Below are 23,172 nucleotides of genomic sequence, written 5' to 3'. Positions count from 1 at the left end.
GCTGAAGGCTGGTATTCTCAGGATGGGGAGCCCCACGTTATGGGGAGCCCCCCAGCCTAAGAATATCAGTCAGCAGCCGCCCAGAATTGCCGCATACATTATATGCGACAGTTCTGGGACTGTACCCGACTCTTCCCGATTTGCCCTGGTGCGTTGGCAAATCGGGATAATAAGGAGTTTTTGGCAGCCCATAGCTGCCAATAAGTCCTAGATTAATCATGTCAGGCGTCTCCCCAAGATACCTTCCATGATTAATCTGTAAATTACAGTAAATAAACACACACACCCGAACAATCCTTTATTAGAAGAAAAAAACACTAACATATTGCCTTGTTCACCAATTTAATAAGCCCGAAAAAGCCCTCCATGTCCGGCGTACTCCAGGATGGTCCTGCATGAAGGTGACCGGAGCTGCAGAAGACACATCCGCTCCACACAGCTAATGAAGACAGCCGCGCGATCAGCTGAGCTGTCACTGAGGTTACTCGCGGCCAACGCTGAATACAGCTGATCGCAATATTCCCTTCATTAGCTGCGTGGAGCTGACAGGAGCGGCTGTGTCTTCTGCAGCTCCGGTCACCTTCATGCAGCACAGCTGGAAGTGACTCTGGACCATCCGGGAGTACACCGGACATGGAGGGCTTTTTTTTATAGTGCCGAAATGGTATCCTTTAGGCTCGGGTCACACGAGTGTTGATTCTTTCATGAGAATCCGATTGCTTATGGTAATGATACTCCAATTAAAGCCTCATTTGATATCCTTTAGGCTCGGGACACGCGTCTCTTTAATTCAAGAGAATCGGATTGAATATCGTCAAAGTCTCATCTGAGTGTCAGCTTAGTGTGATTCGATTCTCTCACACAAAAGTATTATGGCACACTGAAGAAGATGGAGAACAAAATTTCTCCATCTTCTCCATTTTGTGAGTCCACGGAAATCAGACGGATGTTGGATGTCATCTGACAGCAGTGAGATTTCCACGTACCCACAGATTTGAATACGTCCACGCCATCCGATTTGCGTTGTCACTTGCAGCATGCTGCAATTTTTTGCCAAATCGGCGTAAGACAAAGATGTTGATCGGCACTGCCCCATAGTATAACAGTCAGTGCTATCCAATAAAACATCAGATAGCACTCATCCGTGTTATACGCTTGTGGGGGAGAGCCCTTACTGCTACTTTCACACATCCATGTGACACATCCTAGTGCTGTCCAATTTTTTTTCCTCAGACAGATAGTTTCATTTATTCACACACACATCTGTTTTAAAATGGGTGCTTGTGTCCGATGTAAGACTTGGAGCATGCCTTATTCTCATCAGTTTTGCAAATCAGACTCGGCAATTAATGTTTATAAGAATCCATGAGACAAAAATGAATTTAGGAAGACAGACTGGCATACTTGCAGTAATGGGGACCATAAGTTAGTGAGCATGACCGGTTTAGTTAGTGGGCAAGACGACCGCATTGATGGGCATGGCCTGGCTTCTCCTTCTGCGTGCTTTATTGTGGACCTGGAGTCTCCCGCTCATTCCGGCGGACCGGCCACTTATCGGAGCTTGGAGTGTCAAGGAAGTCATTCGGTCGGTGGGAGTGTGGTGGCGACCGGCCTTAGTCAGTCATCAGACAACGACTGACCATAGGGCAGTCACAAACGGGTAGAGCACACGGAACGAATACCGGACCACTGGAGTGTCATGCCCACCAACTAAGCTGGTCACTTCCACTAATGTCTGGTCCTCGATACTGCAAGTATGCCAACAGTGTTATCTGTTGTTAAAAATTAATATATAAAAAGTCTACCCCTCTCAGTGAAAAATCAGATGATGCACTTAGGATGAATCTTGGCAAAAAAAAAAATCAGTTTGATTCTCTCCGATGGTAAAACTCACATGGATGTGTGCTCCTAGCCTTAAACACATACACAGAAGCAATTCTTTATGAAGCTGATTAGTCTAATTGCTTGTTTTTAGTGCGTGGAATCTCTTTGTCCAAAAAAACATTTCATTTTAGATTTTTTTTAAATAAAAACCTCTTATGTGAAGTTTTTCAATGTTAGAGGTAACCATGTAGCTAGTGAAAACAATGAGAGGGGTTGTCTTATCTTCTTAAATGGATAAAATTGCAAAGTCCTTGTAAAAAAATCCAAAAACTTTGCTGTAGAGCAACAGTGAGCGCACAATATAAACCAGCAGCTCAGCCCTTCCATTGGCCTAAACTGTCAATCTACGGGAGATCAATCAGAAAGAGGTAGGGTTGTGGTGCCCTTCTAAGGATATGACAACCATTTAAAAGACCACCAGTACAGCACCTTGACTGCATTTTTATTTTCATGAACCAGAAAGTTGAGGATGAATAGAGCTAAGGCTCTCTTCATGCCTCATTTATGATTTCCATTCGGATTCATTATCAAAAGTCTTTTCCAATATATACCTGTAAGATAAGGTATACCAATGTACTGGCATGAAGTGGCATACACCAGTGGGCTGTACAAAAAAAGGTTTAACTAGAAAGTATACTTTTTTCACTTTATGACTCGTGTCATGGCTCAACTACTGGGCTCAATCCGGTGACCTCTGTTTTGTCAGTTCAACTGCCGATGGATCTCTTGTCTTTCCTTTTCTCTTGGTTTTCTGTTTCACATCTATTCAGGTCTGCGCACTTCCTCATTTTGTTTGCCCTATCACATCTTGGGAGTGGCTATTTATACTCTCTATGCACATGCCTTCAGTGCTGGCTGTATTCCTAAATGGATGGGTGTCTGGAGTCTTTGCTCCTCAGTTAAGAATTATTACTGAATTTTTGCTATGGCTTTTCCCTGCATTTTGTTTGTGTGATTCCCTTCCCAGTTTTCTCCCATTCCGTTTCTTTTAGGATTTGAAGTTTTTCCACGTATTCTGTTATTCTGTTGGGTTTCTTCTGTTTTCCTCCGTCTTCCCTGTACGACTGTCTTTAAATGTTCCTAGCCCTGTGTCTCACCCTCTGCACTTGTGCACTTCATTTATGTTTTCTGTTCTTTTGTGTTACACTTTCGTGTTAGTTGAAGGTGCAATTAAGGACACTTAAGGCCCCGGTACACGCAACGACGTATCTAACGATATATCGCCGGGGTCACGGATTCCGTGACACACATCCGGCATCGTTAGCGACGTTGTTGCATGTGACACCAACGAACGGCCGTTAACGATCAAAAATACTCACCTTATCGTTGATCGTTGACACGTCGTTCATTTTAAAAAAATTGTTGATTGTTGCAGGACGGAGGTTGTTCGTCGTTCCCGAGGCAGCACACATCGCTCGGGGACACCTCGGGAACGACGAACTATAGCTTACCTGCGGCCGCCGGCAATGAGGAAGGAGGTGGGCGGGATGTTACGGCCGCTTATCTCCGCCCCTCCGCTTCTATTGGGCGGCCTCTTAGTGACGCCACTGTGACGCCGCACGAACCACCCCCTTAAAAAGGAGGCGGTTCACCGGCAACAGCAACGTTGCTAGGCAGGTAAGTCCGTGTGATGGCTCCTAACGATTTTGTGCGCCATGGGCAGCGATTTGCCCGTGACGCACAAACGACAGGGGCGGGTGCTTTCACCAGCGATTATTGCTAGCGATGTCGCTGTGTGTAAAGCCCGCTTAAGGGTCTGCCGACATCGAGTGCGGGCACCATTGCCTTATCTTACAGTACCAACCTCCGCGGTCAGGCAGAGACAAATCAGGGTCAGATTTAGGGTAACCCCTAGCCTGTATAGGACCTTTGGTTTGCAGGTTTAACATCTCCCCTGGCTTGTTCATCCCCATGTTAGTGGAAGGGCATAGTCGTAACACACTGAAATTAAAAGTGATGTAAACTTTGCTTTCTATACACTGAAAATAAAAGCCATAGAAATCTCGACTCATACCTGTTCAGCATGTGCCAAAGATGCACTTTTTATATCAGATGAATGGAGCCCTATGGATACATTCAGTGTATGGGCTGTGCACTTTCCTTTAAAGTACACCGAGCATAGCTAAATAAAAAAAAAAGTAAGTGGCTGTGGTTTATCAAGACCTTCTGAATTGCTGGAGAATTATGTTTTTTCTGGGTTGAAAAGCGTGCCCCACCTTGTCTGGACACTTAGCTGACATTGACGTTTTCACAGATGCAGAGTATGAGAAGTGATTAGTATGTGGTAGAATCTGTAGACATGAACTCAGAACATGAGGAAAGAGACTATTACCTTGAATAAGCAATGTTGTATTATTCACACTTATGGTATGTAGCATGTGAAGGTTCAAAGGTTTTAAGAGTGGCTGTCATGTCTAATGACATAAAATAATACTGAAAGCAAGAATCTGATTTACTGGAATCTTTTGCTGGTTCTGGTGTAATTCTGGTTGAGTTAGTGGAATCTCCTGCTGGTTATGGTGTCATTCTGGTGGACATACTGAAATCTTCTGGTAGGTCTGGTGTCATTCTGGTAGACTTACTGGAATCTCTGGTGGTTCTAGTATCATTCTGGTGGACTTACTGAAATTTTGTGGTAGCTCTGGTGTTATTCTGGTGGACCTATTAGAATCTTCTGGTAGGTCTGGTGGCATTTTGGTCGACTTACCGGAATCTTCTGGTGATTCTAGTATCATTCCGGTGGACTTATTGGAATCTTCTTGTAGGTCTGGTGGACTACTACTGATTTTGACACCACTCTTAGAAAAACATATTTTCTGTAGGAGACTGTTCACATAGTCATTTTTCACTTTGGATTTGTTGCAGAATATTCTACACAAATATCGTCATTAAAAGCAGATACAAAATGCTTGCATTCAATGGGGAAAGCTGAACTACGGATCATAATAAAATCTTTTTAATGGATTGTAATATATTTTTAATTTTAACATAGTTTTTAGTACTCTAACAGCATAAAAAAATATCTAATAAGATTATTTCACCTGGAACATCCAGGGCTCTCCTTTCCTTGCATCTGACCAACTACGGTAGCAATCCTAAAGGCCGCTTTACACGTGTCGATTTATCGGTCGATCGCATGTGCGACGTAACACGCCCAGATCGTATTTACGATTTGCCGGTATCGCTTTTGGTCGTTTATTTGCTGTCACATGTAACGATCTCAAAATTGACGCATCAGCGATCAACAATATATTGTTGGACCCAGGCAATCGTTTAAATGTTGTTCGACGTTGGCAGGGTGTGAAACGGAGCAATATGTCGGCTGCTTCCCCAAAAAGAACAATTTTTTAAAAATGAACGACATGTCAACAATCCCCGATTTTCATTCTATTTGCGATCGTTCAGAGTCGCTCGTAGGTGTCACACGCAACGACGTCGCGAACGATGACGGATGTGTGTCATGGAATCCGTGACCCCGACGACATATCGCCAGATAAATCGACGCGTGTAACGGGGCCTTAAGGCAATGACAGTGAACAACAAGTGTGTGGCACTTATAAAAGAACTTTCTCATTTTTATTGTTTACTAGTTGTAGTACCCAGCGTTGACCGGGATAATAACTAAGTGTTTCTCTGTCTCTCTACCACTCTCCCTCTCTTTCACTCGCCCTTTCTCACTGTCTCCCTCTCTCTCTGTCTGTCTCTGTCTGCCTCTTTCTGTTTCCTTGTCTGTCTCTCCATCTCTTTTGTTTCTCTCTGTCTGTCTCTGTCCCTGTCTGCCTGTTTCTCTGTCTGTCTGTCTCTATTTCTCTCTCTGTCTGTCACTCTGTGTCTCTCACTGTGTCTCTGTTTCGCTATCTCTGTTTCTCTCTTTGTCTCTTTCTGTCTGTCTCTCTCTGGCTCTCTGTCTGTCTCTATCTCTGTTTCTCCCTGTCTCTGTCTGCCTGTTTCTCTCTGTCAGTCTCTCTCTGTCTGTCTCTCTCTCTCAATCCGTCTCTCCACCGAAATCATATTACCTGACACATAAGCTTCTTATACTAGGAATGTCCTTCTTTGCCTATAGCAACCAATCACAGCTCCTATTAATGACCTGTAGCTCCCAGCTCCATTCAATTTAATGGAGGCAGGTTTTTTTGGCGAATAACTGTAAAGTGCGGGGTTCAATTTTCCCCTGAAAACATAGTCTATGACGTTCCCTGAGTCAAATGAGGCATCTGTGCAAAATTTCATGATTGCAAATGCAACAGTGCGGATTCCTTTAGTGGACATACATACACATACACACATACACACACACATATACACACACACACACACACACACATACACACACACACATACACACACACACATATACATACACACGCACACACACACACATCACATACACACACACACACACACACACACACACATACACACACACACACACACATACACACACACACACACACACACACACATCACATATACACACACACACACATACACACACACATACACACACACACATACACACACACACACACACACATACACTCATACATACAATCTGCTTTATATATTAGATTGCTAAGCCCATTGTTTGGGTTGTTTCCATTGTGATCGCCCATCATTTTATAAGAACTGTCCATAAGATAATCAGTTTCTGCCATGTTTGACTTCTATGGCCAAAAAAACACTTTTCACTCTTAATAAGAAACTTACAGTATGATCTAAACTATTAGCGTATGTGTAGAAAAAACACCAGAAAGAATGACCATATGCAATATCAAAATGACTTGCTGTCTTTATGTTCAGTCTTTTTACACTTTTTATTAACCTCTTCAGGTTTCCAAAGCCATGAAGCAGTTAAATAAGTGACCTAATCATTCTGGCAGGTGGTGCTTGGAAGTCACTCACTATAAATACAAACATAGAAGAAAAAAACAGCAGCCAAGACATCAAAAAAGAAGTTTCAAGGAAAACACTGAAAAGACATTGTGTGCACATACCCTTAGGCCACACATTCAGTACTTGTGGAGTTTTTTTTTACCTCAGTATTTGTAAGGCCGCGTGCATACGTGGAGTATGGGTAGAGTAGAGTGGTTACATGACTCATATATGTGATAATAACTAGGGAATAACAAAATACATGCACATAGACTGTCCCTATAAAACTTAAATACCGTATTTTTCATTTTATATATTTGGAGGGAAAAAAAGGTAAAAAAAAATATGGGGTCCGTTTATAATCTGGTGGTGTCTTACCAGGGAGGGGGGCTGCAGAGGAGCGGGGGTTACAGGAGGCAGGGGCGGTACTGGAGTACTGCAAGTAGTATAGCGAGGGGCCCAGGTACTCACTGCGGGTGCTGCTCTGTGCGGGGCCGGCGACGCCGCTCTGCTCCGTGTGGGGCCAGTGTCGCTCTGCTCTGTCCGGGTCCGGCGATGCCGCTCTGCTCTGTGCGGGGCCGGTGTCACTCTGCTCTGTGCGGGGCCGCTGTCACTCTGCTCTGTGCGGGGCCGGCAATGCCGCTCTACTCTGTGCGGGGCCGCCGGTGTCGCTCTGCTCTGAGATCTAATTGAATAGGGTGTTTTCCTTGGACACCAGAACTATTTGGGTCTGCAGTGTGCTATTTATCAACAGGATCCCCTCTTTGAATCAGCCATTAGGCTACAGAGAGTTTTCCTGAACCACCATTGTAGTTTACTATTGGCCTCCTGAGGAACCCACTTCTGGGAGAAACGCGTTGAGGCTTGAAATTACTATTCTGTTCACATCAATGAGATACGTTTTTGAATTTTCCTCCCTACTGTTCACCTGCCACACCAATTTGTTTGTTGCACTTATCTTAGGCACTGCACCTTTTTTCCGGCAGGGACTTCAGGGGCATTAGGGAAAGTCGTCGCGGAGTGGGGGCGCCATATCGCATTTTTAGGGTGCCAACCCCCGCGATTAGGCAGTGCACAGTTAGGCGCAGCTAATGAGGGCTAGCACTTTTAGTAATCACGGTGTGGTTTTAAGTGATTTAATAAAGTATTTAAGTTTAATAGGGACAGTCTATGTGCATGTAGAGTAGAGTGGGTAAAAAATGTAGAAGTGGTGCGTGCGTTTCTATCAGGGCTGCTTCTCACTTGCGAGTTTCTCGCAGTAGAGCAATGCGAGAAAAACTCGCATTGGAATCGGACACATGTTAGTGAATGATTCAGTTCGCATTTGCGATTTTTTTCTCAGTCCAAATAGGGCTGAGAAAAAAATCGCAGCATGCTGCTTTTTTGCGAGTTTCTCGGCGAGTCTCTCCAATGCAAGTCTATGGGAGTGGGTAATAAATCGCATGTCACGGGACGGCACTCACACCATCCTAGTGACATCCGATTTTCTAAATACATTTCTCGCATGTTTCCTAAAACACTGGAAACGAGTGATGTGTCACAATGTCTGTCAATCTCTATTCTCTGTCAGTCGGTCTCTCCCTATCGGTCTCTATTCTCTCTCTGTCGGTCAGTCTGTCGGTCGGTCACTATCTCTGTCCCTCTCTCTCTGTCCATGTCGATCTATCCCTCTGCCCCCCTCTCTCATACTCACCGATCACCGGCGCAGCGCTACACGGCTGTCACACTGCTGGCGGCTTCTCCTCTTTTGAAAAAGCCAGCCGCTCATTATTCAATCTCGTATTCCCTGCTTTCTCCGCCCACCGGCGCTTATGATTGCTTGCAGTCAGACACGCCCTCACGCTGAGTGACAGCTGTCTCACTTCAACCAATCACAGCCGCCGGTGGGCATGTGTATGCTGTGCAGTAAAATAAATAAATAAATAATTTTAAAAAAGGCGTGCGGTCCCCCCCAATTTTAATACCAGCCAGATAAAGCCGTACGGCTGAAGGCTGGTATTCTCAGGATGGGGAGCTCCACGTTATGGGGAGCCCCCCGACATAACAATATCAGCCAGCAGCCGTCCAGAATGGCCGCATCTATTAGATGCGACTGTTCTGGGACTGTACCCGGCTCTTCCCGATTTGCCCTGGTGCGTTGGCAATCTGGGTAATAAGGAGTTAATGGCAACAGCCCATAGCTGCCACTAAATCCTAGATTAATCCTAGATTAATCATTGCAGGCGTCTATGAGACACCCCCAATGATTAACCTGTAAATTAAAGTTAATAAACACACACGGTAAAAAAAAATCCTTTATTTGAAATAATAAACAATAACAAAGACCCTCGTTCACCACTTTATTAAGTACCCAAAAAACCCATCCATGTCCGACGTAATCCACAGAGGTCCCGCGTCGCTTCCAGCTCTGCTACATGAAGGTGACAGGAGCTGCAGAAGACACCGCCGCTCCTGTCAGCTCCACACAGCAACTGAGGTGAGTATCGTGATCAGCTGATGATGTTAGTCAGGTTACTCGCGGCCACCGCTGGATTCTCCAACTGTGACAGCAATTCACCCGAGTGACAGCGATAAAGTCACAGGTGAGTTGTGGTCACGGGGGGAGAATACAGCTGGCCGCGGGTAACCTGAGTGACAGCAGAACTAATCGCGCTGCTCACTTCAGTCACTCAGGAGATTAGCGGTCACCGGTGAGTCCTTCACGGGTGACCGCTAATCAGGACGTGACACAGACAGAGCCGCGGTATGACAATGAAGTCGGGTGAAGTTCACCCGAGTTCATTCTGATCGTGCGGCTCTGTCTGTGTCTGCTGTCATCTGCCATTCAGCTCTGCTATATGGCTGTCTGTGTCTGCTGTCAGCGGCCATGTAGCAGAGCTGAATGGCAGATGACATAGTAAAAACGGATCCCATACACATCAAACACGCATTACACACGCTCTGTTATCCTTGAAATAATTAAAAAAAAGGAACGCACTTGCATTGCACACTGACCTAACGTGAACTAAAATCAGCCGAGTTTTTTTCAGCCAACTCGGACCGATTTTACTCGCATAGATGTGTTTCCAGCCTTATACTTCTCCTCTTATTGTTCCACTTTTGGTTTTGGCAAATATGGAGGTAAAAAACTGACGATATACTCAACGTACGCACGTGGCCTTACAAATACTGAGGTAAAGAACTCACCAAATATTCAGCGTGTGCACATGGCCTTAGTGCATGTTAAGTTTCTTATTGAGTGTGAAATGTTTTCATTGCTTTTTTCACTACTATAGCATTAGATATAACTCCCTTAATTGTTCTTCACACCAAAAAGTAAAAGAAAAGTATTAAGTTAAATTTAAATAATTCTTATTACAGTATTCTTCTTAGGCTGGACTCAAATGAGCGTACAGCATCGGATGCAATATGCTAATGACCCCCGGCTCAGGCTCTGCTGCGAGAGTGAGCCGAGTGTCATGCGACTGTGACCCGATCCTGCAATCAAGTCACAGCTGAGAAGCTGAGGGTGGGCGCTGCAGAGGAGAGGGAGGGGTTAATCCCCCCATCTCCTCCATTGGCAGCCTGTGCGTATATTGCACTGCACTGGGATAACATCCGAGTGCAGTCCTCCGATGTTTCTCTCGCACCCATACACTTGAATGGGTGCGAGTTATACGGCTCTCGCAGAAAATTGCAGCATGCTGCTACTTATCTTGTATCCAGAATCTGGATGCGAGAAAAGGTGACCAACTGCTCTCCCTCATTCACTAACATTGGTCAGAGTGCAAAGCGAGATTTTCTCGCATTGCATTCATCCGATTTCAACGCTCGTGTGAGCGTACCCTTAAACTGAATCTGTCAGTAGTTTTTTGTTACCTCATCTGAGAGCAGCATAATATAGGTAAGGAGATTCTGAATTCAACTGTGTATAACTTCGTTTACTTGCAGCAACTGTTCTGACCAATCTGAATTTTTAGCTTTAGACATGTAGCTGAGACCAGAGAGCTGTCCTGCCCATACCATGCTCTCAATAGAGATTGTACATTGACAGCTAGGTGTCAATCATAGGAAGACGTGTGCCGGAGTGCTGTGCACATTACAGCTAGACCTTGCAATGTTAATCACCAAGTGATAAACCCTTTAGTTTAAGTAAGCAACAGCATGGAGCCTTATAAGAGAGGCACAGTTGCATTTTGTTTTTAACCCCTACAGCATGCGCACGTAACTGCTGAATATTCTGCAGCGATTTGACAGCACATGTGCGCTTGAAATCGCTGCAGAAATACTGCATAATGGATGCAGTTTTTTGGTAGAAAAAAAGCCGATTTCATGCGCTATGGCTGCTGCCCCACCATAGACAGCGTGGGAGCTGCATCCATAGTGCACAGAATAATTGACATGCTTCTTTTATGAACGCACGGATTTGGGTCAAAATTTTAGCACCCAAATCGTTGCGTTCAAAAAAGCAACGTGAGCACGTCTCATGCACAATCTTCATAGCTTGTGCAGGGAACGCAGGACGCATGCATTGACGCTGCACTGTTAAATGCAGCGTAAATGCATGCTATTATGCAACGTGCACATGAGCCCTAAGGCTAGGTTCACATGAAAGAAAAGTGTGACGATTTTTTTTCTCACTTATCATCCGTGTGAAGTCCATATGTAATCCGCCTTTTTTTCCTCACCTACCATTAACAAATTACAGGGCCATTTACCGTTTCCTATGCTACAGAATTGCATCCATAAAAATCAGCTGCTATAGTGTGGCATCCGATTTTTTTTCTCGCACCCATAGACTTGAGTGGGTGAGACTCCTCTGATTTCAGTGTCAGATGCTGCATGCTACAATTTTTTTCACAGACAGATTCTGTTGATCTCTACTTGGTCATGGTAGCACGCTATGCACATTGCAGTATATATAATGATATCCGCTACAGATAAAGAGAACAGGTCAGTAGCGCTCAGTGTGCGATTCCTCAGTAATAAACGATCCAAGTATCTAGATTAGTCCATTATAGATACAGCACAAAGAGCAGCCGCTGTAGACAAAGCAGCCGCTGAAACACAAATGTCACATCATTTTCTTCAAGACAGAAGACGGCAAAAAGCCTTCATCTGTGCAGCTTTACATGTGTGCGTGCATGAAGGAAATACATGGGTAATTACATCTGCAGATGATGTGTGCAGACTATATCTTCCTGACTATAAAGGTCAGACACCAGCAAAATGCCCCCTTATTATACTTGTGCTTACCTCCAGATGACCTCACATCAATTACATGTAGGCAGGTTGTGTGGCCTTAATCATTATTACCACTGGAACAATATAGACTATATAGAGCGTGTAAAACAGATGCACTAAGTCTCCTTATATCTTTATGTTTGTCTACAGAATAGGCAAATGGCTATTGGTTTTCTTCCGGTTTTCTTTTACTTGGTCTTGAATTGCTAATTACTCGTATACCTCCCTTATACAATGATGAGAGCAGGCTTTACATCCACGGGCAGCACAAATCCTGATTTACAGCATATGCCCTTGGTAAGGAATCAATAAATCAGCAATACTCTTATAGATTTTGCCACGATTGTCAATAGTATGTCATAATGAAATTCACTGTTACACTTGTGAAACAGTCATTTGGTTTGGTTAGTCTCATACCTGATCAGTCAGCGAGGTTGGAAATAGCCTATGCCGAGCAAGTGAGAGAGTAGAGTGCTTGATCAGTGATAGCACCTTATGAACCTGTATTAAAGGGAATCTGTCATCAGGTTTTTGCTATCTCATTTGAGAGCAGCATGATGTATGCAAAGAGATCCTGACTCCAATGATGTATCACTTAGATTACTGGGTGCAGCTGTTCTGACATGATCAGAATTTTTAAATTTAGCCATGTAGCAGAGCTGAGAGAGCTGTTCCGCCCACTCCAGGCTCACTATAGAGATTGAGCATTGACAATCATAGGAGGGCGGTGTCGGACTGCCGTGAGCATGACATTGTAGTCTGAGCAAAGATAACTCCTGCTGCTTAAACATAACATAGCAAATAAACAACAGATCTTCTCTTGACAGGACACAATGTTTTAACCCTTGCAGCATGCTGTCTTCAGTGCATAGCAGATTCCCTTTAAGGTGTACATAAAAATACCCCAAAATAAAATGCATATTATAGGATCCCAGGAATAGTGTGATAGCCCTGGTGATCCATTGGTTACGTTTATTCCTACATGACCACAATGCCAAATAGACGTAATGAATCTATCGGATCTACTGGCAGCCTTGACCCCTCCAACAATGACCGAAATTAGATCAGCCTATATCAACCTGACCCTGAATATTTTCTAGATCCTATCTAGATTTCTGGTTTGGTACATAATCCTATAATAACATACCAACTATTAGAAATACCCAGCTTTTTCTGAAGCTTCCATTAACTATATTGGAGAATGACTGTGCATGCATGGCCACTCCTGCTCCAAGAGTGTGTACCAAATTCCCGGGACTAGTAGGGCTTCCAGTGTAAGGGTACCTTCACACTTAGCGATGCAGCAGCGATCCGACCAGCGATCTGACCGGGTCAGGATCGCTGCTGCATCGCTACATGGTCGCTGGTGAGCTGTCAAACAGGCAGATCTCACCAGCGACCAGTGAACAGCCTCCAGCCAGCAGCGACGTGCAAGCGACGCTGCGCTTGCACGGAGCCGCCGTCTGGAAGCTGCGGAGACTGGTAACTAAGGTAAACATCGGGTATGGTTACCCGATGTTTACATTAGTTACCAGCACACAGCTGTGTGTGCAGGGAGCAGGGAGCCGCGCACACTGAGCGCTGGCTCCTTGCTCTCCTAGCTACAGTACACATCGGGTTAATTAACCCGATGTGTAATGCAGCTACATGTGCAGAGAGCAGGGAGCCGCGCACACTGCTTAGCGCTGGCTCCTTGCTCTCCTAGCTGCTGGACACATCGGGTTAATTAACCCGATGTGTACAGCAGCTACATGTGCAGAGAGCCGGAGCCGGCAGCACAGGCAGCGTGAGAGCTGCAGAGGCTCGTAACTAAGGTAAATATCGGGTAACCACCTTGGTTACCCGATGTTTATCTTGGATACAGCTTACCTCAGCTGTCAGACGCCGGCTCCTGCTCCCTGCTCGCTTCATTTGTCGCTCTCTCGCTGTCACACACAGCGATCTGTGTGTCACAGCGGGAGAGCGGCTTTGAAGAAAACTAACCAGGGCTGTGTGTAACGAGCAGCGATCTCGCAGCAGGGGCCAGATCGCTGCTCATTGTCACACACAGCGAGATCGCTAATGAGGTCACTGCTGCGTCACAAAAAGCGTGACTCAGCAGCGATCTCGGCAGTGAGCTCGCTGTGTGTGAAGCACCCCTAAGACCTCACCACCCAATTTTATGACATATTTTGTAGATAACGTAACAAAAACCCAATCCTGACATCTTTTGTTTCTGAGGTTGGTAGAACCCATGAGAACAATGATTTCCATCATGGATTTACTGCTAATTCAATAAGAGAATTAGAGGCCCCAATCCAGTTGGGGTCTTGAGTTTTTCAGTTCTAGTTATGCTTTGGTATGATTGGTATAATACTCATCCTCCAAATACGGGAGGATTATTATTATGTACCTCTTATTATGATATCTTCTTATGTTTCGTTAAAGCTACATCACTTATCAGAATTACATGGTGTGAATATAAGAAATATAATGCGACAATGTGATTTTACAAGCACATGAACAAGCAAGTAAATCAATTCTAGTTTGCAAGCACTTCTGTGCTGGACTCCTCAGTACTTTCATATCACAATCAGTCATCTGTCTTTTTTTGTTCATAGTTACACCAACCTCGTTGTTTCCAGTGACTTTAAAGATCAAGTAAACAATCCAGAAGTTAAGGTCCGAGGGTCCAATGTCATCATCAACCAAGTAATCAATAAGATGCGACTCTTCATACAGGTATGGGAAAGTGTTAGTGGCTTGAACTTCTAGGTCAAACACAGCTGTATTAGTTATTCTCTGTAATGTCATTTATTCCTCCTATTGTGTTGAGTGTACATTAGAGATGAGCAAAAAGATGCCATCTACCCCGGTCTGGCATCCAGTTCAGTCTTCTCTAGCAGTCATACCGGAGTAGTCATCACTTCTGTAACATAGCTTGAGAAAAAGACATGAACCACACATCCAATAATCATACTCTAATTTAATACCGCTAGGCAAAAATTTATATACCTGAACATGAGATTCTTGGTTTAACATTCTGATCAGACTGTATGAAGCCAACTGCCACATCATGGCAAACCTCAGAGTGGGTCCCTAACTAGTTTTTTGCCCTATAAGCTTCGGCCACCACCTCTTATATACAGCATTCTAACATAATACAGAACATAAAAAACACTTTATAATACTCACCTAGACCGGTCGCTGCGGTGGATGTGGCTCAGATGGGCGTCTTCGTCCTCCGGTGACGGCGCCTCCTCTTTCGGCCATCTTCTTCCTCTTTCTGAAGCTACGTCATATACACTCGCCGGTCCCGTGCATGCACACTACAATACTTTGATCTGCCCTACTCAGGGCAGATCAAAGTGCGCCTGCTCGGGACCTGAATGCCGGCAAGAGTGTATGACGTCGGACGCATCATGCATCACGGCTTCAGAAGGACGACAGAGGCCGCAACAAAAATGGCCGAAAGAGGCGTCGCCGGCATCGGAGGACGAAGACGCCCATCTGAGCCACATCCACCGCAGCAAACGGTTTAGGTGAGTATTATAAAGTGTTTTTTATGTTTTACACAGCGGTCTGGGCTCTTATATATAACATAACATGTTAGAATGCTATATATAAGAGCCCACTGGGGGTGGCCGCAGCTTATAGTTCAAAAAAACGGTGATAGGTTCCCTTTAAAGGTGTGGCGCTGCGAACCAACCACCGCCGCAGCAACAGTACACCAGCAAGGCAGGTGACCTGGTGCCTCACAACACCCATGCTGCAAAGCTGAGCCCCCATGACTCCAGGCCTCACCAACTCACCGACACAAAACCACCACAATAATGGCCGCCACACCGCACAAGCACCCTGTGAAAGGAGCTGTATAACTCAGCTTCCACAAGTATGTGAACTGAGAGCAAAAAGGCAGAATCTCGCCTTGCAGTCTCCTTCTAATCAAAAACGCCTGTGCCAAATTGGAGGAGTGAGTGATCAGTTCTGTGCCAGCAATTCTCTGCCCAGCAACCTGAGCACCTCTGTCGCTTGCTAGTCACTAGGCCTTAAATGACTTCTTGTGAGGGCCTAGTAAGTGACAGTGGTATCCAATATGATAAGTAGGCCGGTATGTATCATTGGATTTACCAATGGACAAAGGGAAAACAGAATTTCTTTGGACCAAGATAGAACCTTTGGATGATTTTTGGCCAAAAAAGGCCCTAATGTTCTTTCATCTCATTCTTTAATGAATGAAAAGAAACCTGATAATATTCCAAGTGGAGATAAACATAGGAAACCCTGAAGTTAAGGATTTAACCAAGTTGCAGAATGGGCAAGGAGAAAAAATAATCACTATGGACAGTGATCAGTTGTTCTGCCTTGTCACATCGTTGTCCCTTCTTTGTCAAATCCTTCATACTTCACAACCTCTATCAAGTCCACTGTAAAGTTGACCAAGGTCACAGCGATCAGAGCTTCTCCTATTTCTCAAAAACCAAGAATGCAATCTATGAAGAAAATGCAGTTGTTAAATGTTTGCATTTACAGTTCCTACCAATTCAAAATTACAGTCTCACGATAATAGACGAGGCAACATGGGATAGATGTATTATCACCGTGTTGGAGTCGTCTTTGTCCTACCGGAGGTATGTAGAGCCATTTATGCAGATCACACAAGCAGAGTTATATGTTGAAGAAAATTACTAATTATTTATAGGAGCTTCAGCAATTCGTTAGTATGCACTGGATGCTATCAAGACGGAAAGCATTTAAAGGGTTACACCACTACAGAGAGCTCCATTCCACAAGCGCAGCTAGAAATCCTCCATCAGCAGATTATGGTACCCAAACTGCAGTGTTCATAGTCGTTCTCCTTTCATCCTCAGAATAAGAAATATAACAAGTCTGCCCATAAATATTCATTACCAGGCTAATAGTAACGTGAGAGGAGATCGTTGGAATATAAAAGTGTGAAGTATTCAAAATCTGCTGCTTTTCTTGACCTCTTCTTGACATCATTATATTGTACACAGCTAGGTGCAGTGATCCAGTGGTTCACGGGTTATACATATCATTTACTAACATCAGCTTCACTTGTTATGGGAAATCCCAATATTGCAGCAATGTTGTTTCTAATACCTACTACAATGCTGGATTTACCAATCGCTTGGAGTATAAAGGAATGCAGTTGTCGCGGGCGGGGAGGAGGGTGTCAGCACACCGCGCTCACCCCTTCTGCTCGGGTCCGGCAGTTGCTCCTGGTGGCTCGAGCTGCGGGCCGGATCCCGGGGTGTCTCGAGCGGCACTCCTCGCCCGTGAGTGAAAAGGGGGTTGTTTGTTGGGATTATAGTTCGTGACGCCACCCACGGTTGTGGTGATGGCACCACCGCTGCTCAGTGTGAGGGTCCCGGGGATGGTGATGGGAGCAGCCAGGTGTTGTGTTGCCCCTCCGTGGGTAGGGGTTGGTGATCCCGGGGCCCGGTGAAGAGATGTAAAGTGTAGGGCCTGGAGGGCGCAGGGACGCGGGGGCAGCGCTGTGGCTTGCGGCACTATGGTACTCACTCAGCCTGACACGGACACAGTTTGTACGGTAAACCAACGGCTGGTAGGACGGTCCCACAGACGGCTGCACCTGCACTCCTGGTAGGTGGCGGTGACTTCTCTCTTCCTTGCACCTGTGTGGTCTGGTGGTATCGGTGGATTCCCTCCGGTTACCCGCTCCCCGACTGCAATCTGGGCCGGAGGAGCTCTACACTTTGCCCGCAGGCGCTGGCCCTGGGGAAACTGGTGCCTTGGCGGTGGCGGTGTCTCCCCGTTAATGGTCGGGCTGTTGCCGTCAATCGGGACTTTGTTGTTGGGGGATCTGCGTCCCCGTCACTGACGGATTCGGCAAATTGGGCGACTCCTAGCCTTGCCGGGGTCCGAGAGGCCCCTGCCCTGGTGCTGACTGTCCTTCGGAACACTGCTCCAGACCACCGGGCACACAGCCAACGGGGTCCTTCCAGGAACTTCCGAACTGTCCCACTCCGGACAGTCACCGCCGTCGCTGACCTTGCTGTTCTAGCCCTACACACAGCTGGGCTCTCAGGCTTTCTGTCCTTCTGTCACTTTGCTTGCTTCTTTACTTTCACCACTTTCACTTCTCTGTTTACTCTAGCCCCTGCCTGGGCTACTCCTCACTCCTTCCACTTCCTCCTCCCTGACAGAACTCCTCTCTCCAGCTCTCCCCTGAGCTATCTGCCTGGTTTACTTCCTGCCTCCAGAGTTGTGAGCTCCTTGGTGGGCGGAGCCAACCGCCTGGCCCACCCCCTGGTGTGCATCACAGACTCCTGGAGGGAGGCAACAAGGATTTCTGGTTAGCAGGTGTGCCTACCTGGAGTGTGGGGTGTAGTGGTGTTGTTATCTGTGTCCCCTGGCTTGCCCAGGGCGACACATTCCCCCTTAGCAAAATGCAGACCGTCCGCGGGCTGCCGTCCTACACCGGTTTTATTTTTCTGAAAAAAAGGGGATAACAGGGTTAAACATAACATAAGCATAACATTTTTAATCAACTCTTCCCAAGACGGGAGGCACATTTTCTTTTAACGTTTCAACGGTGTACGGTCACGGTTTCCGCTCTCTCCCACCCAAGCAACCTGGCCCTGATGCTGCCCCTAAAACCCAGGCAGCACCCCTTGACCCACAGTCCAGCACAAGTCACCCGAGCGGGATCTGTCCTTCCCTCCAGAGGGTAGCCACCGGTCCCTTTGGTGGCTGGGCCCTGGCCTGCTCTGCTCAGGGCCCTCCCTCCAACCTGCCTCTCCGGAGGCAGCATTGCGGAAACGGTAACGGTACCCAACATATTTACAAGCCACTAACGTTTGTGGTTGCCCTGCAGAGTTCACGGGCTTGTCCATGGCTAGTTCCCATGCATTTTTAAACTTTTAACGGTCCCCACGGGGACAACGGTGCCGGCTCCTGCCGGTTACTAATCACTGCAGACAATCAGGTAAACTTCGGTAAATCATTTTTCATTTTTCAGAACTTTCAAACAACAACCAACTCAGTGGTGGTCCCAACGGGGGACGGTGCGACGGGCATCCGCTGCCCTACTCCGGTCCTGCTGCTGCTTCCTCCGAGGGAGGGGGTGCAGAGCTCACCTTGCTCTCCGGGCTGCCCTTCAGCTTTACGCCCAGGGCAAACCACCCCCTCTCTCCGCAGTGCCGAGTGTAACGCACCATGTCCCCTGGTATTAGGTTGCGGCCAGGATGCTCCTCGGGCAGATGGGCATGCACATCCCGCCGGGCTACAAACACCTCGGCCTCCAGGCCCGGTTCGTATATGAACCCGTAGCCCCGGCGGATATCGAAGCGCCGCACCTGCCCCTCGTAGAACGGGCCCCGGACACGGAAGGTCGCTTGCCGCAGGTTCTCCTTTTCCCGGATGGCTCGGGCTACCAGCTCGGCTTTTCTTCGCTCCCTCTCCGCGATTTCCAGGCCCAGCTTGGTCGGCTCCCTGTCCCAGTATGGCTCCGGCGCACGGGTTGAGCCCCGCGGGACATCCAGTACGTTACCCACTGTCAGAAAGGTGGGCGGCGTATCCCGCGGTGTCATGGCCTTGGGCGCTGCCTTGCAGCAACAACCCGGCGCCACCTCAGCCGAGGTGTGGGGGATGGGCACAGGGGCTTTCCGCAGTTGGGCCTTCGGCTCGGAGCGGGTCATCGGCTCCGGCTCGGGGAACTGCTCGGGGACTGTCTCTGGCACACTCTTCGGGGCCTTCCATGGCAATGCCTCCGGCTGGCTTCGGGCTCCGGCTACAGGTCGGTCCGCTGGGGCGGACGGGCTGGGTATCGCTACCGGTTGCGGTGGTAGCGGGCCTAGTGGCGGGGTCACGGCCTCCGGGACGGGTGGCGAAGGAGGCAACGGGGGGAGAGGGCTTGGACCGGGTCCCTCAGCCGCAGCGACCGGTCCCTCCGGGACATAGGGGCGTGGGTCACTCACCCTCCCTTCCTCCGCTTCCTCCTCGCGTCTCCGCACGGCTGCCACAGCGTCCGCCATGTCGGTCTCCCACTCCTCCATGAGGAGCTGCATCTTGACCTGCAGCCTTAGGTGGAGCTGCGCGGTCCGGATTTCCACCCACGCTGCGGTTCCCGGTGCGGGGGCCACGGTGTTTCGGGACGGCATCCACATGGTATCTCCACTGTTTGCTTCCAGGAACGGTATTCTGGCAAGGTCCTGGCGTCCCTGCTTTTATAGCGGCGACTACATGCCGCCAGCCGCCATCACGTCCCCCTTAGCTCTTTCCGGCCCCTCCTCTCTCGGGGCGGAGTTTTGGCCTTCGCGCCTCTACTGCTCGAGAAGACGCTCGAGCGGGAACTTTTCGCGCCAAAGATGGCGACTTCTGAAATTTTTGTGCCGGATACCTCCGGCGGTAACAAGGCGCACCTCTACCAGACGGCAGAGCGGTAAGATCCTGTTCGTGACGCCAAGTTGTCGCGGGCGGGGAGGAGGGTGTCAGCACACCGCGCTCACCCCTTCTGCTCGGGTCCGGCAGTTGCTCCTGGTGGCTCGAGCTGCGGGCCGGATCCCGGGGTGTCTCGAGCGGCACTCCTCGCCCGTGAGTGAAAAGGGGGTTGTTTGTTGGGATTATAGTTCGTGACGCCACCCACGGTTGTGGTGATGGCACCACCGCTGCTCAGTGTGAGGGTCCCGGGGATGGTGATGGGAGCAGCCAGGTGTTGTGTTGCCCCTCCGTGGGTAGGGGTTGGTGATCCCGGGGCCCGGTGAAGAGATGTAAAGTGTAGGGCCTGGAGGGCGCAGGGACGCGGGGGCAGCGCTGTGCCTTGCGGCACTATGGTACTCACTCAGCCTGACACGGACACAGTTTGTACGGTAAACCAACGGCTGGTAGGACGGTCCCACAGACGGCTGCACCTGCACTCCTGGTAGGTGGCGGTGACTTCTCTCTTCCTTGCACCTGTGTGGTCTGGTGGTATCGGTGGATTCCCTCCGGTTACCCGCTCCCCGACTGCAATCTGGGCCGGAGGAGCTCTACACTTTGCCTGCAGGCGCTGGCCCTGGGGAAACTGGTGCCTTGGCGGTGGCGGTGTCTCCCCGTTAATGGTCGGGCTGTTGCCGTCAATCGGGACTTTGTTGTTGGGGGATCTGCGTCCCCGTCACTGACGGATTCGGCAAATTGGGCGACTCCTAGCCTTGCCGGGGTCCGAGAGGCCCCTGCCCTGGTGCTGACTGTCCTTCGGAACACTGCTCCAGACCACCGGGCACACAGCCAACGGGGTCCTTCCAGGAACTTCCGAACTGTCCCACTCCGGACAGTCACCGCCGTCGCTGACCTTGCTGTTCTAGCCCTACACACAGCTGGGCTCTCAGGCTTTCTGTCCTTCTGTCACTTTGCTTGCTTCTTTACTTTCACCACTTTCACTTCTCTGTTTACTCTAGCCCCTGCCTGGGCTACTCCTCACTCCTTCCACTTCCTCCTCCCTGACAGAACTCCTCTCTCCAGCTCTCCCCTGAGCTATCTGCCTGGTTTACTTCCTGCCTCCAGAGTTGTGAGCTCCTTGGTGGGCGGAGCCAACCGCCTGGCCCACCCCCTGGTGTGCATCACAGACTCCTGGAGGGAGGCAACAAGGATTTCTGGTTAGCAGGTGTGCCTACCTGGAGTGTGGGGTGTAGTGGTGTTGTTATCTGTGTCCCCTGGCTTGCCCAGGGCGACACACAGTCACAATAAAGGGTACAGTATATTAGGGCCTTTAATGTTGTAATGGACTACTTTCTACTGACGCTCCTGGTGCATCCGTGCAATATGCAACCTATTGATCTGAGCAGCAAATCGAATGACCATGAGCTTCCTAGTTGCCACTTACTTGGTTGAGACAGCGCTAAGATAAGCAGTGTTGTAGGCAGGCAAGAGACACCTTGTAAGGCGATGTAAGCCAAGATGTGTTCCATGGCCCCTTGAAAAAAATAATTGGTGGTGCTACTGAGGCTAGTCCTTCAAATATTGACTGCCTATCCTAAACATAAGCATCAAGTTTAAAACTCTCTATGTCCAGCCCTATGCTTGACAAACAATGGCGTTTTCTGGGGAGCATTTGCCCAATGATATGTATGGAGTAAGCTGGTAGACTGCTCAGTTCAGTGGGTAAGCCAGTCCCCTTCTTTATCTATAGATCTGCTGGGACACTGAAGTAGGCTTTGTTACTCTTCAAGTCCTCTACTGAGCTGCCTTCATTCACAACATTGATGAAGCATGAAACTCTGTCCTGCACCGGGCACAGAGCATGAGGAGGAGCTGCCAAACTAAGAACCAGAAAAAGTAACTGAAGATTGGGGCATCTGTGATAATTAAAGGGGTTGTCCACTACTAGGACAACCCTTTCTGATTCCACGTTTTCCCCAGGTAAATTGATAGAACCTATACTCATCTCCCGTACCAGCACCGCAGCTTACGGTGCCGAGGCTCACGTGATGTGACTTGACTTGAGCCCCACGTCCAATCAGTGCCTGCTTCAGTCTCCCCTCTTTCGTACTAAAAGAGCAAGCAACAGGAAGTGAGTATAGCCGCAGTGCTCACTTCCTGTTGATTAACTAGTTTGGTCCGAAGGTGGGGAGACAGAAGCAGACCGTTATTGGACGTCAGGCTCATGGCCCGTGAGCAGTGGCACCGATTGAAGGGAGCCAGTACAGGAGGTGAGTATAGGCTTTATTATTTTACCTGGTAGGAACATTTGGAATCAGAAGGGATTGTCTTAGTAGTGGACAACCCCTTTAAGGCTTATTAGTAAGCTGTATAATTTACTATTTGAGTAACATTTAAGTATAATTTTGTTGAATGGAACAAGGTCTTTGATATCCTTTTAAGGCTGGGTTCACATAAGCATTTTTCATGATGCGCATATGGACTGAAATGTCAGGTCTGAACTTACAGCCTCTTTGACACATAAGATGCTGTAATTTTTGGTTCCGAAACCCACGGTCAGTCTCGTGTGAACCCAGCCTAACACCAGTACTGCAACACCTCACCCAGTGGTCAAAGATATGGGCCTATTCTGCGTTTATAAGCATAGTTGTCGCATCAGGCTACTTACTGCAGTGATTGTGGTGTCGGCCAGCCTGAGGACCCTTTTCACATGTGCCTTAATCTTTGGGAATACTGATTCAGAATGCTGATTAATTCCTTGGTGTTTTCCTTCCTAAAACTTTAAATAGCACAGGTCGTTTGATCATAATT

At 47.8% G+C, this 23,172-nt stretch overlaps 1 protein-coding gene across 2 annotated transcripts in view; it reads left to right on the top strand.

Moving 5' to 3' along the window:
* Positions 1–23,172, top strand: part of LOC142296861 (glypican-5-like) — a 435,368-nt gene that overhangs the window by 244,171 nt on the left and 168,025 nt on the right. For both annotated transcript variants that reach the window (XM_075340927.1, XM_075340926.1), the window contains one exon: positions 14,580–14,700. In XM_075340927.1, the coding sequence (XP_075197042.1) occupies positions 14,580–14,700 (121 nt within the window). The remainder of the gene's footprint in view (positions 1–14,579; positions 14,701–23,172) is intronic.

Source organism: Anomaloglossus baeobatrachus, chromosome 3 (genome assembly GCF_048569485.1).
Source record: "Anomaloglossus baeobatrachus isolate aAnoBae1 chromosome 3, aAnoBae1.hap1, whole genome shotgun sequence".
In the NCBI taxonomy this organism is placed as follows: domain Eukaryota; kingdom Metazoa; phylum Chordata; class Amphibia; order Anura; family Aromobatidae; genus Anomaloglossus; species Anomaloglossus baeobatrachus.
This window is presented reverse-complemented; position numbering and strand designations above follow the sequence as displayed.